The 17,469-nt window shown below is 43.5% G+C and overlaps 1 protein-coding gene across 1 annotated transcript in view; it reads left to right on the top strand.

The window, feature by feature from the left end:
- The first annotated feature begins 2,133 nt into the window (after positions 1–2,133).
- The window catches only part of LOC143292049 (protein white-like), a 50,364-nt gene continuing 35,028 nt past the window's right edge, over positions 2,134–17,469 (top strand). The window contains exons 1-5 of the mRNA XM_076602221.1: positions 2,134–2,901; positions 9,560–9,608; positions 12,638–12,716; positions 13,804–13,911; positions 14,779–14,850. Coding sequence (XP_076458336.1) covers positions 2,730–2,901; positions 9,560–9,608; positions 12,638–12,716; positions 13,804–13,911; positions 14,779–14,850 — 480 coding nt within the window. The 5' untranslated portion in view covers positions 2,134–2,729. The remainder of the gene's footprint in view (positions 2,902–9,559; positions 9,609–12,637; positions 12,717–13,803; positions 13,912–14,778; positions 14,851–17,469) is intronic.

Raw genomic sequence — 17,469 nt, 5'->3', positions numbered from 1 at the left:
CTGGTCACTTCCGTTTCATGTCTGGTGCGCTGCGGAGACAGCATGGGAACAAAAATTATTGTCTTCAAACAACACACAGAAACCGTTATACGCAAATACGAAAAAAAAAGATTGCCTATAACAACAAAGTAAAACGTGATAATATAAAATAAAATAAAACGCGTGTATATGATATTGCGAATCAAACATAACAGCGGCGTAAAGCTCGGGAAAAAAAAAAAAAAACCACCACCAAAAATGAAAGAAACACTGAGAAACTGAAAAATGTGGCGGCATGTATTTATTGTCACGAAGGCAGACAGATGAATTTACACACGATCTAATATTTTGCACAACTTGGGGAGAATGGTGGAGCGGGATCCATGCAGGTGATTTTTTTTTTTTTTTTTTTTTTTTTTTTTTTTTTTTTTTTTTTTACTATACTCATTGTACTGACTGCCACTGAACTAAACTATCAACTCGAATCAGATCAACTCCGAGTCAGTCAAAAACTGATTCTGACTTTCCACTCACATGGCAATTCCGAGTCATTTCAGTGTGCTATCAGTCACAGGCTCCTTTTAATACACATCAGTAGAACACTGATCAGGCACACCATAAAAATATTCTAAAACTCACTTAGTTCAGTGAGTCCGGCAAATAAAACAAAAACCTACAGTAACTGTCCGACTCAAACACTGAGCCCGACACAGCCCTGGTCGCGCGTGCACGCGGCATGATTTGAAGCACGCACCCAGACTCCGAGTGGCACCGTGCCGGCACACTCGGACGGCGCGCGCGACTGATCGACTGAGTCAGTGCGCGCGCCCGCGCACGCACATACACACCGACACTCACTCACTCACACACACACACACACACACACACACACACACACACACACTGTGAACACACACACACACACACACACACACACACACACACACACACACACACACACACCACACGGCGGAGACGCTTTCTGGTCAACAGACAAAAGCAACAACATCTAATTTGAACAATATTATCACAGATTTTGCCATCGTGTACGATTGTTGGGAGGGGGGCAGTGTGTGGTGCCAGTGCATAAGGTGATCTGTCTGAAATGGAAGGTGTGTGTGTGTGTGTGTGTGTGTGAGCCTGGAGACAGAGAGAGAGAGAGAGAAAGAGAGAGAGAGAGAGAGAGAGAGAGAGAGAGAGAGAGAGAAAGCATATATTATTAAGAAAAAGAAAAACAAATCTCTGTGTGTGTGTGTGTGTGTGTGTGTGTGTGTAGAATGTTTGATGCACGAGTGATTGTTTTGCATTGCACGGTCCTCAACACGACTGATCATGATGGTGTGTGTGTCACGGTGTGTTTGTCAGTGGTATGTGTGCGTGCGTGTGTGTGCGCACGCGCGCGTGCAGGGGTGCATTGCGGGCTAAAAAAAAACAAAAAAACAAAAACAAAAAAAAAACTTACAAACTTCTTATCGACTGAGAACTGTCGTTCGACTAAAGTCGCTGCATACAGTCGTCGTTCGACTAAGAAAAGTCGGTCACCCTCTCTCTCTCTCTCTCCGCTCTCTCAGTCTTATCTATGCGTGCCGTGCGCGTGCGCGTTTGTCACAGTGTCTGCGTGTGTGTACTATATATATATATATATATATATATATATATATATATATGTGTGTGTGTGTGTGTGTGTGTGTGTGTGTGTGTGTGTGTGTGTGAATGGTTACGTGTGTCTATGTGTAGCTTACGTGTTGAATGCCGTAAATTAAATGTGCAGTTTGCGTCCCCGCTGTTCATTTTCTTAGCGCTTGGTAGCCTGTTAAGTGCTGTGATTTAAGTCCACACCACATGAGTGCATGGGATGCATTTCGATTGTAGGTCTGTTGAGATTAGCGCAATTCAATGATGTGTGTGTGTGTGTGTGTGTGTGTGTGTGTGTGTGTGTGTGAACGTGGGTAGGGAGGAAGGATCTACCGGCGTGCATGCATGTACACAAACTTCAGTGCTGCCCCACAGGCGTTCGATCCATCACAGCAGTGTAGAGTAGAATCGGTAACACGGTGTAACCATGGCGATTGACCGGCTGAATGTCCGCCGCCCTAACAAGAACAATCAATGTGTCGTTGCAGGTCAGTGGCAAGCGTTGACGATCAGCAAAAGTGCAAGTGGCACGTGGCGGCACTACACGTGACTTCAACACCACTGACCGCCACGGTCCAGCCCGAAGCCAGTCAGTTTACTGACTTGTCGAATCACAACTGAAATCAACCACAACTGATCAACGAAAGACTTAGCTCAGCATCCCCTACTGGGGAAAAAAAAATCAAATAGATAAGAAAAAGAAAAAAAGAAAAAAAAAAGATTCAAACGACAAAAACACGAACAGCTTCGATATCGTGGCATTAAAACTGGGCCGATGATAAAATATTTTGGATAAGCCGACTCAATAAACAGCAAGCCAGCCCTTTAAATCGTTCGTCACAAACGTCACAGTTTCTGGATACCCCACTGCCACCCCTCTCTCTCCCCTCCCTCTCCCTTCAGGGCTCGTGGTTGGTCAAGAAGCGTTGTCAACAAACGCAATGGTAGAAGGGACTGCCATTGATCGACCCCTTCTGAACTCGGGTAGCCACCCAGTTGACTTGCGCGCCGCAGTCCACTTCGGACCACGACTGAGACCGCTCTCAGGAAACTGACCCACGCCGGACTACGGCAGTTTTTCTACACCCCGGGAGGAGAGGAGACATTCTGTTGCCATGGAGCCCGATCCCGTTACTTTATCATGGAAGGATATCAGAGTGTTCGTCCGTGAGAAGAACAAGAAGAAAAGCCGCACGGAGGTGCAGGCGGAAGAAGGGACTGTTTTCACTGCCAGATCCAGTTCAATGCAGGTCAATGGGGGCAGTCGGAAACAGATCATCAAAGGTGGTGAGTACCACGGACTTCAAATTCTATTGATTTTAAGTCCGAAGGTGAGTACAGGTGGATGTTGTTAGTTTGTTGGTTTAACGCCGTGTCAGCCGTGTTGTTATTGTTCTTTGTCATTATTATTATTATCATTAGTATTACTACTATTACTGATGGTGATGATGATGGGAGAGAGGATGCAAGTCAAAATAGCACTATCATGATAGGTATATATATATATATATATATATATATATATATATGTGTGTGTGTGTGTGTGTGTGTGTGTGTGTGTGTGTGTTGTTGTTGTTGTTGTTGTTGTTGCTTTTAATTAAGCACTTCGCCATAGCTGGTCAGTCGGCCAAGACCAGTTGTTCAGGACTGAACAACAAATTCTCAGCAATATTACTGTCAGTTGACCAGAGCTTTTACTGGTGTGTGCGTTAGTGAAAGTAAGTGAAAACTGACAAGTGCGTCTTACAATTTCCTAGCAAACACAAAACACAAAGTCATGAGGGAAATCACTCGGACGGGGACTTAATCTTTTCTGGCAGTTAAACACAAGTCACAACACACAACACACCCACATAGCAGCAACAAATACAAGTGTTGGCGTGAACCCTGCGAACAGTTTCAAGGCTGCCGGATGACCAACAGTGAACACGTTCACTAAATTTGACAAGAAAGCAGTGATTAGCAATAACACGTGTATATATCGGGCACGTACAACTAGACAAGAAAAAATAACTCTTCAGCTGTTGTGGACTGCCCCTGACTATCTGAGAGAGAGTATCGGGCCGGGGTGGATGGGGGGGAGTACGAAGGGGGAGGGAGAGGTGGGGGGGGGGGGTCAGGCGGGGAGGGGTGGGGGTGGGGGGGGGGGCAGTTTAATCGACAAGGGGGAGTACGGACACGCTCCATAGTCCCTCACTATGTACACACCTTCACCACTGACTGCCACCACACGACGTCATTCTACACACACCTATTCCTCTATGCTCCCTCCCTTCCTGACCCCCTCTCCCTCCCCCAAGCCCCCTAAAAGAAGAAATCTTTTAAAAAGGGATCCCAAATGGATTATGGAAATTATCGACCAGTAAGTTTAACATGCATATCATGTAAAGGTACGTCTCATCTATAATTCGGGATGTTATACTTAAGCACTTTCAGAACAATAACTTGTACTCTGAATGTCAACATGGTTTTAGAAGGAAAAGATCATGTATAACACAATTATTAGAAGTAGTGGAAGATTTTACAGCTAAGTTAGACAATGGAGACACAATAGATGCAATATATCTGAATATTAAGTAGGCGTTCGATACACTTCCTCACAAAAGACTGCTGTTGATCAAGCTAGAAGCATATGGAATGGAGGGAAAACTCCTTGTATGGATAAAGAACTTTTTAACATGTAGAATACAAAGAGTAAGACTTGGGAACTTCTAATGAGAAGTAGCTGATGTTTTAAGTGGTATTCCACAAGGTAGTATACTAGGTCCCTTTTTTTTTCCAATATTTATCAGTGATCTGCCAGAAAATGTCAGTGAAAAGTACATGTAAAAAATTAGCAGATTATACAAAGGAAGGGATAGTGAGTCAGACATTTACTTACGACATTGTAACACTAACACCCGTACGTTCAGTTTTACTAATCGAGTTATCAAGCACTGGAACAGTCTGAACACTGACATAAAAAATGCACAAAGTCTTTTAACAAGTTAAAAAATCTGCTCGATCGTGATCCCAAAACGCAACAGTTTTCAAGATTTCGATGAGTAGGATTTTATTTTCATCGATGATAAAAGGAAAATGAGTTTCGAGATTTTGATGAGTAGGGTTTTATTTTCATCGATGATAAAAAGGAAAATGAAAGTAGGCATGCAAAGCAAGCCACTAAGAAATTCTGTCGAAAAAAAAGCGGTGTAAATGGGCCGAAAGGTACTGAAAACAACAACAGCAAAAACAAAGCACCCACAAGTACTACTAGAAGTAGAAGAAAGAATATTAAGTACATGAAAATCTAAAATTAAGAGCCTTCCGGAGATACATAACAAAAAAAAAAAAAATGTTATTTCGTTCATTTCAACCTTAGCCAGACGTGTTTTGCTGAGAGTTTGCTCAAAGTAAACATGGAACGTGTTCTAGAAAGCGTGTCATTCCGGTCAGGTGCTGTCAGTCAGGTCGGGTGGAAATTTACTCCCGCCGCCTCTCTCACTTTCTCTTCTTTTACACAACCGCACACACACTCGCACACACACACACACACATTCTCTCTCTCTCTCTCTCTCTCTCTCTCTCTCTCTCGCGCGCGCGCGCGCGCACACACACACACACACACACACACACACACACACACACACTGCATGTGTGCACACATCCTAAAACTGCACCACCAATCTTCGTCAGTCATATCAGACACAGAAATGGTTGTGGACCATAAACTTTATCTGATGACATACGACATGAATACAGACACCGTGTACATGAACATTTCAAGTGTTGTCCCGTAAACGCAGATAAGGTGTAATAAGGAGGGCACATTGCATATAGGGTGATTATTTGCTCTGTGTGTGTGTTTGTGTGTGTGTGTGTGTTTGTGTGTGTGTGTGTGTGTGTGTGTGTGTGTGTGCGCGCGCGCGCGCGCGCGTGTTCAAATCGACGGCTTAGACCAAAACGTCTCCAAACACTTCTCTTCGAGACTTCGCAAACACTTCTGTTCGGCACTTCATGGCCCCGTTCCACTTTCTGCACCCCTCTCACCTTTTCACACACACGCACTGAGGCCTGTAACACACACACATTTTTCTCCATTCGGCCACGCCTCGGTTGTTTATCTTGCGGCGCAATGGAATGAAATCCGAGGCTTCAAGTTTCGACCTCGTCATTCACGGGAAACCGAGAGCTAAGCGGTCAGTTTTGTGTTACACTTGTTGGCCTCGGTCATGGCACCTGCCACGTTAGCCTAGAAAGGACATTAAATTATTTCACTGGCTCTCGACGTTTTTTGTGTCGCTGAGGTCAGTCTTGGGTTACGGCAAGCCGATCGATACGCCTTTTGACCCTTCCATGATTGCGTCCTTGAGACGGTTGGCTTCCTGACACAAAGTGCATTCTAGCAGGAACACACTAACGTAGGCAAGAACACACACACACACACACACACACACACACACACACACACACACACACACACACACACACATACTGACACACGCGCACACAAACAGGCTCACGCACGCACGCACGCGAACACACACATACACACACACACACACACACACACGTACACACACACACACACACACACACACACGTACACACACACACACACACACACACACACACCACAAGGGGTATGTGTTGTGATCATGCAATTCAATTTCAGAGACTGAATAACAATGCTCAGCTTGTCAGTGTATACATCATAATGCACAAGATTATTTTACATGTTATGTAGTGATAAAGCGAGAAGAGCGATATTTTATTCAAGGCATTACACGACCATTCACAGTTGCCGTAGAGAAAAGTAATGCTTCAGCACAAAATTAATGACTGACCAAGCATTACCATGCCAGGGCATGACAGCAAACCAGTGTTTACCTATCAGTTACAGCTGTGGAGTTTTGCCAGATGCAGTGCGAAGAAAGTAAACGGTCACAAGTGGACATTATGGGAGTGGGGCATTACATTGTCAGTTGTTTCGCTTGTCAGTTTAACCACTTCTCTTTTACGAAGTCCTTTAAGTAATTTCCTGTAACTGTATTTAGAGGGTTTTTTTTTTCCTTCCAAATTTCACCCACATTTTTACCCTCATTTGCCCAGTTTCCCCCAACCCTCCATTCATCCACATCTCCCACCCCTTCTAACCGATAATACTCAGATGTATTCATAAATACTTTAACAAAATGTCTTCAATCACCGATATGTGTGACGGGACATTAAACAAAAAATTCCTCGCATTACATTGTTCATGCGACTTGTCTATCTGTTCCCCGATGAAGTGCAAGTGCTGGTGCCGGCTGACGACGACGTGTCGTCTGCAAGCAGTGAGGTCAGGTCGAAAAGTTATTCGTTCAGTCTCTCTTGGATGTTGTGCCATTCAGCCCCGGCCCTGTCAGCCCGGCTTTAAACACAAACCCTTTCAGTGTGCTGACTGACTGTCAGTGTGTAGGCACCAATGTCTGTCTGTTTCTTTGTGTCATTTACCCTTGTGTGCGCGTGTGTATGTGTGTGTGTGTGTGTGTGTGTGTGTGTGTGTGTGTGTGCGTGTGGCTGGATCTTGGTGCACACAGTAACAACCCCTTCTCTCGGCTGACATTAAGTCACGATTGTGGTGTCAGTATAACTGTTATAACCTGCAGCCAGACCTTTCAGGGGGACATAGGCAGGCTTCAGACCCGCTAGCTGAGATGTATGAAGGTCAAATTCGCGAAGAGTTCATGTCACAGAGAGAGAGAGAGAGAGAGAGAGAGAGAGAGAGCATGCAACTGAAATAAAAGTGATGAAACTCTGCATACTCTTTCAGTCGTTCGAGAATAGATAGCAAGAATCTGATGCAACGTATAAAATTTGCTTCTGTTTGCTCTTGATCTTCTGTTAGCTGCCCACTTCCCCGTGGGGCCCCACCCACCGTGGCCCTCCGTCGTGAGAACACGCCGGGCTCTGCGCGATGATTCCTGAGTCAATACTAATAGCGATAGAAGAGATCGAGTCAGTTTTTTGTAGGGCCCGTTTCTTAGGAGCATGACTTCAGTTTTTTTTTTTTTTTTTGTTTTTTTTTTTTTTGTTGTTGTTGCTTTTTCCCAGCATTTAATTGTGTTTGATTCTTCGGGGTCATCCAATTCTGAATGTACAGGAAACAGATCTTTCTGAAAACTTGACAGGTTTTCGACATTATGTGACAATATTTAACTGCTTCACAGCAGTTTAGTGTGATGCAAAGGTTCACATTTGCCACGCGTTTCGTTCTTTCGTAAAGTTTGAAATCAGTTGATCTCACTGCACACCCCCATACCCTCGTCACGCTCCCCGCCCCGGCTTTCCCGCCACGATTTAATTTCTGGGGTGTCCTTTCAAGTTGCCTTACGATGATGTTCTCCAAGCAGCTGGACGAAAAAGTCCATTCCTCCAGCCCCACCTCCTCCACTCCACCCCCTTTTGGTCGAAATTCTCCCAAATCACACGGAATCACATATGAATAATGCACGAATGATTTAAAGCGACGGTCGGTCTTTAAACTTGCATGAATCTTGATACTAGTTACTGGACCGGTCGTTTCATTAGAGGCATATTTAGTGCGTGCCAGGCCGCTTATCAAGACACAGAATTAAACGAAAGAGCTGAGAGTGAGAATTGTGTAAGTGATGGAAATGTTTGGCTGCCTGCATCCAACTGAGCAGGCAGCTGAGAAAAGCTTCACAAGCTTCATGCGACAGTCTTCGTGCATGCTTTTACTCCTCATCCATTTCTTTCTCTCTCTCGCTCTCTTTTCCTTTCCTTTCTCTCCGGCCGTATGACTGTACGTTCAGTTGCTTTTGCTCGCATATAACTGTTTTTTGTTGTTGCTGTTGTTGTTTTTGTTCTTTCTTCCCAGGCAAGTTTACCTATCGTAGATATAGATTGATAAATAGATATAGAAAGAGAACATGAACATGAATGTTTATTCAGATAAGGCCATGGCCCTATATACTCAAGAACTTAATACATGATTCTCACGAACTAACAAAGGAAACAGTTAACAGATGTAAGGTCTGCAAACGAATATCAAGAGACTGCAGTGCGTAGCCTCTTCAGTTGCTTGCTTCAGTCATAAATATGCGTAGCTAAATTTAAAAGACCAGTCTCATTTCTTGTTGACAACAACAAATTTAGCCAAAAATGACATGGTTCTGTATAATATTTCGAATGAATTAATTTAACTCCAAGATCACGAAAAGCAGGGCAACAAAACAAAAATGGATTTCGTCAGTCTTCTTTAGCCTGACTGCACAAGCGGCACATAAGTTCTTTTTCACTTATGTTTCTGTATCTAAAACAATTATTCTATTCAACTTTATGTTCCAATGTAAGGTTCTATCTTGTGCGTTGTCTTCGAAAAAATCTAGGCTATGCAAATCTATCACTATTATACATATGGTCGTGCTGAGAGAGAGAGAGAGAGAGAGAGAGAGAGAGAGAGAGCACGTTAAGGGATAGGCAAACATAGCCGGGCAACAAAGAAGCTGGAATTCTATCCCCAGGTAGATTTCGAGAACGGCTCACAAAATCTAAATCTGTGATGCGAGGCACTGGCAGTGCAAGTGATAACTATATCGATAGTATAAACTCTGATTGGTAGCATCACTAAAGCTCTAGGACCCTTCACGTTTTATGTTGAGAATTAGACACACACACACACACACACACACACACACACACACACACACACACACACACACACACACTCACATATTGATAAGTTGGATAATTTCGGAAAAAAGTCACCTTATCTATACATTGGATAAGTCAAACCTTGGATGAATCAACCTTTTTTCTTGGTTCTCACAGAGTTGACTTATCTAGAAATAACTGTATTTTGATGTGTTTTTTTTTTCTTTGCAGAAATACTGTTGACTATCTGCTGACAAACTGTGTGTGTGTGTGTGTGTGTGTGTGTGTGTGTGTGTGTGTGTTGCAGTGTCAGGAGTTGTCAAACCAGGCACCCTGTTGGCAATCATGGGAGCCAGGTATGAGAAAGATTTATCCAGCATTGAATAATTCCCTCCCTCCCTCCCCTCCCTCCCTCCGTCATCTCACGACCCCTGCAAACTCCACTTTCCTTCTTCTACCTCCTCCACCACCGTCCCCACTATCTTTCTTGGTCCATATTTGTGTGTTTGTCTCTTTCATTGTGAAGGGATGTGTATGTACATGTTGGTAAATACAGGGAACAAATGGGTTAAGCCATGTGTATGTATTACATGTATATATCATTATATGGGTGACATGGGGAGAGAGAGAGAGAGAGGCAGTTTGTGGGTGGGAGGGTGTCGCATTGACTGAGGTAGGGATGTGCTTGGATGCTGGCATTTATGTGCATGCCTACAGATGTTAGCAATGTGAGTGCATAAATTATTCGGAATGATGTATCATTAGGCAAGAAAAATCATGCGGCTATTGGCAATAAATGATGGCATTTCACTGCACACATATAAGCACACACACTCTCACACACACACACACACACACACACACACACACACACACAGACACACACACACACACACACACACACACACACACACACACACACATATATATATATATATATATATATATATATATATATATATATATATACTGTAAACTACAGTGTAAACACCCAGTATCCAGCAAATGCCCACCCCCCATTTTAAGCTTTAAACTGTGCATAACGTAAACTACCTTCTAAACGCCCATTTCCACTTTGAAAAAAAAAAAAAGAAAAAAAAAAAAAAGAAGAAATTATCATGAAATTAATGATAATTCAATTTGCTATTGTGAACATGTTGCTTTATCAGGCAATGCCGATTTAGATCTAGAGATAAAGAAAAAAAAAGTCTGCATCAGATGCTAACCCCTGCCATTAAAAAACCATGTGAAAGCATGACATCAGCACACACACACACACACACACACACACACACACACACACACACACACACAACCAACAACCTAGAATGGTGAACGAATGAGGAGACAAAAGACAGAGGAATAAGAGACTGGCACAGAAACACATCCGTTACACATTTGAACAATTCCCTTGTGATATATATCACCAGTTTAACCAGAGACTTCTCATTGATTGATATGGATACTTATATAGCGCCTACCCTCGGTCGGAGACCAAGCTCTAAGCTCTTTACAAACACGTGGTCATTTGCACAACAGGCTGCCTACCTGGGTAGAGCTGACCGCCAGCTGCCATTGGGCGATCATCGTTCGTTTCCTGTGTCATTCAGTTAGATTTCAGGCACGCACACATACACACTCAGACAGACATGTAACACTTTACGTGTATGACCGATTTTTGTTTATTTACCCTGCCATGTAGGCAGCCACACTCTGTTTTCAGGGGTGTGCATGCTGGGTATCTTCTTGTTTCCATAACCCACCGAACGCTGACATGGATTACTACAGGATCTTGAATGTGTGTATTGATTTTCTGCGTGCGTATACACACGCAGGGGGTTCAGGCACTAGCAGGTCTGTACATATGTTGACCTGGGAGATTGGAAAAATCTCCACCCTTTACCCACCAGGCACCGTCACCGAGATGCACGCATGCAGTAAATGCCCAACCAGCACTGTATGGTGAAGCTAAATATGAAAGAGAATTGGCTTCCACAATGGGTAAAATGCCAAGTAAACACACATCCCCAACTTCAGCCTGAATTTTTTGCAGACAGGGGGTGGGCACTTGTAAGGTAGTTTATAACACACACACACACACACACACACACACACACACACACACACACACACACCACCTCTGCTTTCTCACTCCTGTCCCATGCTCATTGAGTGCAATATATCATTGCCGTTAGTGTCATGGACATTTTTGTGTTCATTTATAAGAAATATAAGAAACATACTTATTTTGCAAAAATGCAGACTGACATGGTTTTTATAAGAATGAATGGTTTGAAATAGATCATCCAGGAGTGTGTTAGGGGTATATCTACCAGCTGGCCAGTCAATATAAAGTATAGCACACATTTTTTTTCACATGATTTTTTTTGTGGGCATGCTTTCCAGGACTTGATTTTTTTCTTCTTCTTTAGACAATGTTCATACGAGTCAGAAACCGACCATGACTACATAATTTTGTCATGTCAGTCAGTCATGAAGTAGTAATTCAGTAATTCAATTGTGTAATTCACAGTTAGACATTTCATTTGACAGCCATGAACCTGGGAGCTTAGGCAAGGAAGGGAAGAAGCAAAACTGTCTGTAGAAATAAATGGAACACAGCAGTTCTGTTGATTCAGTTCACTGTGTTTTTATCAGGAGAGAATACAAACTGTGTTGATTCAAACATACAACAAAATAAAATCTTAACAAATGCAATTAAATGTAGTAGACAGCACTTACAGCTCAAATGCAGTTTACTGCCATGGATATACCGTCATCAAATTTCTGGACAGAAAATTGAGACAGGTAATTCTTAATGATATAAACTGAAACAGACTAAAGTCCTGATGATTTAAACTTGAGAAATTTCTGATGATGTACACCATTTTCTGTAAAGAGCAAATGCAATTTTTTTCACTTGAAAGAGGCACAATTTTCATTGAAATGTTTTGGGGCCATTTTCCATGTATACCTTAAAAAAAATTAAAAGTACACTACCATTGGATGCAGCATGCTTTCTTTGAATAAATTTGTTTTTAAAAATCACAACAAAAAAATGACTTAAACAAAAATTACATGGAGGAATTTTGTTTAATGTCCCGTCACACATATCGGTGATTGAAGACATTTTGTTAAAGTATTTATGAATACATCTGAGTATTATCGGTTAGAAGGGGTGGGAGATGTGGATGAATGGAGGGTTGGGAGAAACTGGGCAAATGAGGGTAAAAATGTGGGTGAAATTTGGAAAAAAAACCCAAAAAAACAAAAAAAAAAACAACAAAACAACAACAACAAAAAACACAAACAAACAAACAAAAATGACATGTTGGTGATGATATGACAATATGTCAATAAATAACATATCTCTTGCCCGTTTCAGTGGGGCAGGCAAATCAACTCTGATGAATGTGCTGACCAACCGTAACCTGAAGGGCTACATGATCGAAGGGGATGTGCAGGTGTGTTCTCTTTTTCTTCTGCATTCATGGGCCACATTCACTCCTTTGTGTAAATAGGCTTTTATGTGCTTGACCATTTTTACCCAGCATTGTAGGCAGCCATACACCATTTTCAGGTGTAGGTTTATACATGCTGGGTATGTTTTTGTTTCCATAACCCACTGAACACTGACATGGATTACAGTATTATTTAACGTGCGCATTTTATTTGCATGTGTATGAAGTGGAAAAGGGTTCAGGCACTAGCGATTCTGTTGGTCTGGGAGATTGAAGATCTCCACCCGTAACCCATCAGGCAGCAAGAGACTGGAGGACCATGAGACTGAAATTTAAAGCTCAGCTGTTGTGCCTGTCAAACAGGTTTGTTTATGAGAGTTTATCTGATCACTAGGCCTGTGGATATAGTACTAATAATTATTAAAAGAAAAAGAAAAAAGGCTGTTTACTGCAAAAGTCTATACTAGTTTCAGATTTGAAGATTCACACTTACAACAAAGATGATTTAATACATGCTGAAAAAATGTCAATAGATTTCACTGCATTAATATTGATGTCAGATACTCCATATTAAGAATTATAAGGGGGCTTTGACAAATATTGTATTTACCAGATATATATGAGAACATAATAATATATGAGAGCATGTTGCTGTTTCTTGCATTGAGTATTTGGTCTTATATGGTTTTAACTCACTCAGTACGGCCAGTCCTCTCTTCTCCTCTACACAGACCCCTCGGATGTCCAGTGGGTGTCTGAATGACCCAACCTTTAGCTTCCGTCGTCAGAATTGTGGTATTCTTTGTCAACATTCACCTCTTCAGTATAAGAGCCTTCCGCTTGCGATATTTTGATGATGGTAATTGGGGTGAAACGCTGTTAATGTCGTCTCTTTCGCCGTTCATATGGAGAGAGTTAAACGGAGCTTGTTAATCAAGCCGGTTTTTGTTTATTTTGTAAAGCCATGTTTTGCTGATTCTCCCCAGTTTTGTTCCTGTACTGTGTAGAACAGTCCATTTTGAGAAACGACATATCTCTTCTCATTTAGAATCCCAGTCCTACAGATTATACAACCAATTTGGACATGCAGGTGAACGGTGTGCGTGCTGGAAGCAGCATTCGCAATGTCTCCGCTTACGTGCAGCAGGACGACATTTTCTTCGGTACACTCACTGTGCGGGAGACACTGACCTTCAGGGTGAGTGAGAGACTCTTGTGTGTGTGTGTGTGTGTGTGTGTGTGTGTGGCTGCGTGAGACAGAGAGAGAGAGAGAGAGAGAGAGAGAGAGAGAAAAGAGAGATAGCAGGAGCACGGTGAATATCACTCACATTCACAAATTTTCACGTCTGTAGTTATGCAACCTTTTTGCAGACATGCATCCATTTATACATGCTCACAGACAGACACATAAACATTGAATCCACTCTATATGTGTCTGTCTCTGTGTCACTTTCTCAGTCTCTGTTTCTGCCGCACGTTGTTTCTCTCTTTCTTTCGCTTTCTGTGTCTTTTGCTCAGGATAAAAGTAACATCAGTGGAATCATACAACAAAATTAAGATGTGAACAGCAGTTAGAACACTGAAATTGGTGATAAAAACAGATAAGCAATGATCATATCATCTTGTAAGGAATTTGATGAATTTTCCCACTTTAAAATACATTCTCCTGCCTGATAAATGCCTGTTTCTCCACACACACACACACACTGGCACACACACACACACACACACACACACACACACACACACACACACACACACACACACACACAGTGACAGGCACATACAGACAATTGAAATACTGGATCATTACATGCACTTGTGTGCAGAGTATTGTTCATTACAGTGCTGTTCTCTGTGACCCCTTTCCTGCCCTCTACCTGGTACCTCCCATCACACAGACACACACACAGACACACACACTGCTGTTGTGTAAAGAAGGAAATTCAGAGTGCGGGGTGGGGGTGAGGGGTGGGAAGCACATGAGTCTTATTATCCTGTAAAAAAGGAAAAAAAAGAGACCTTATTCAATGTTTTGACTTCATCCTGTGATTTGGCACCACAGGCCATGCTGCGAATGGATCAGAACATCAAGAAGGCGACCAGGCTGCAACGAGTGGAGGAAGTCATCGTTGAGGTAAGTGAACATCCTCACAGGTAGGGATAGTGTGACACAGTGCACGAGGTATCTGACCATCCTGACAGGTAGGGATAGTGTAACACAGTGCATGAGGTATGTGACCATCCTGACAGGTAGGGATAGTGTAACACAGTGCATGAGGTATGTGACCATCCTGACAGGTAGGGATAGTGTGACACAGTGCATGAGGTATGTGACCATCCTGACAGGTAGGCATAGTGTAACACAGTGCATGAGGTATGTGACCATCCTGACCGGTAGGGATAGTGTAACACAGTGCATGAGGTATGTGACCATCCTGACAGGTAGGGATAGTGTAACACAGTGCATGAGGTATGTGACCATCCTGACAGGTAGGGATAGTGTAACACAGTGCATGAGGTATGTGACCATCCTGACAGGTAGGGATAGTGTAACACAGTGCATGAGGTATGTGACCATCCTGACAGGTAGGGATAGTGTAACACAGTGCATGAGGTGTGTGATCATCTTCACAGGTAGGGATAGTGTAACACAGTGCATGAGGTATGTGACCATCCTCACAGGTAGGGATAGTGTAACACAGTGCATGAGGTATGTGACCATCCTGACAGGTAGGGATAGTGTAACACAGTGCATGAGGTATGTGACCATCCTCACAGGTAGGGATAGTGTAACACAGTGCATGAGGTATGTGACCATCCTGACAGGTAGGGATAGTGTGACACAGTGCATGAGGTGTGTGACCATCCTGACAGGTAGAGATAGTGTGACACAGTGCATGAGGTATGTGACCATCCTGACAGGTAGGGGCAGTGTGACACAGTGCATGAGGTATGTGACCATCCTGACAGGTAGGGATAGTGTAACACAGTGCATGAGGTATGTGATCATCTTCACAGGTAGGGATAGTGTAACACAGTGCATGAGGTATGTGACCATCCTCACAGGTAGGGATAGTGTGACACAGTGCATGAGGTGTGTGACCATCCTCACAGGTGGGGATAGTGTGACACAGTGCATGAGGTGTGTGACCATCCTCACAGGTAGGGGCAGTGTGACACAGTGCATGAGGTGTGTGACCATCCTGACAGGTAGGGATAGTGTGACACAGTGCATGAGGTGTGTGACCATCCTGACAGGTAGAGATAGTGTGACACAGTGCATGAGGTATGAGACCATCCTGACAGGTAGGGATAGTGTGACACAGTGCATGAGGTATGTGACCATCCTGACAGGTAGGGATAGTGTAACACAGTGCATGAGGTATGTGACCATCCTCACAGGTAGGGATAGTGTAACACAGTGCATGAGATATGTGACCATCCTGACAGGTAGGGATAGTGTAACACAGTGCATGAGGTATGTGACCATCCTCACAGGTAGGGACAGTGTGACACAGTACATGAGGTATGTGACCATCCTCACAGGTAGGGATAGTGTAACACAGTGCATGAGGTATGTGACCATCCTGACAGGTAGGGATAGTGTGACACAGTGCATGAGGTATGAGACCATCCTGACAGGTAGGGATAGTGTGACACAGTGCATGAGGTATGTGACCATCCTGACAGGTAGGGATAGTGTAACACAGTGCATGAGGTATGTGACCATCCTCACAGGTAGGGATAGTGTAACACAGTGCATGAGGTATATGACCATCCTCACAGGTGGGGATAGTGTAACACAGTGCATGAGGTATGTGACCATCCTGACAGGTAGGGATAGTGTGACACAGTGCATGAGGTATGTGACCAACCTGACAGGTGGGGATAGTGTAACACAGTGCATGAGGTGTGTGATCATCTTCACAGGTAGGGATAGTGTAACACAGTGCATGAGGTATGTGACCATCCTCACAGGTAGGGATAGTGTGACACAGTGCATGAGGTGTGTGACCATCCTCACAGGTAGGGATAGTGTGACACAGTGCATGAGGTATGTGACCATCCTGACAGGTAGGGATAGTGTAACGCAGTGCATGAGGTATGTGACCATCCTGACAGGTAGGGATAGTGTAACACAGTGCATGAGGTGTGTGACCATCCTGACAGGTAGGGATAGTGTAACACAGTGCATGAGATATGTGACCATCCTGACAGGTAGGGATAGTGTAACACAGTGCATGAGGTATGTGACCATCCTCACAGGTAGGGACAGTGTGACACAGTACATGAGGTATGTGACCATCCTCACAGGTGGGGATAGTGTAACACAGTGCATGAGGTATGTGACCATCCTGACAGGTAGGGACAGTGTGACACAGTACATGAGGTATGTGACCATCCTCACAGGTAGGGATAGTGTAACACAGTGCATGAGGTATGTGACCATCCTCACAGGTAGGGATAGTGTAACACAGTGCATGAGGTATATGACCATCCTCACAGGTGGGGATAGTGTAACACAGTGCATGAGGTATATGACCATCCTCACAGGTGGGGATAGTGTAACACAGTGCATGAGGTATGTGACCATCCTGACAGGTGGGGATAGTGTAACACAGTGCATGAGGTATGTGACCATCCTGACAGGTAGGGATAGTGTGACACAGTGCATGAGGTATGTGACCAACCTGACAGGTGGGGATAGTGTAACACAGTGCATGAGGTATATGACCATCCTCACAGGTGGGGA

Source organism: Babylonia areolata, chromosome 18 (genome assembly GCF_041734735.1).
Source record: "Babylonia areolata isolate BAREFJ2019XMU chromosome 18, ASM4173473v1, whole genome shotgun sequence".
In the NCBI taxonomy this organism is placed as follows: domain Eukaryota; kingdom Metazoa; phylum Mollusca; class Gastropoda; order Neogastropoda; family Buccinidae; genus Babylonia; species Babylonia areolata.
Note: the sequence above shows the minus strand (reverse complement) of the source record. Positions and strands in the feature narration are given on the sequence as shown.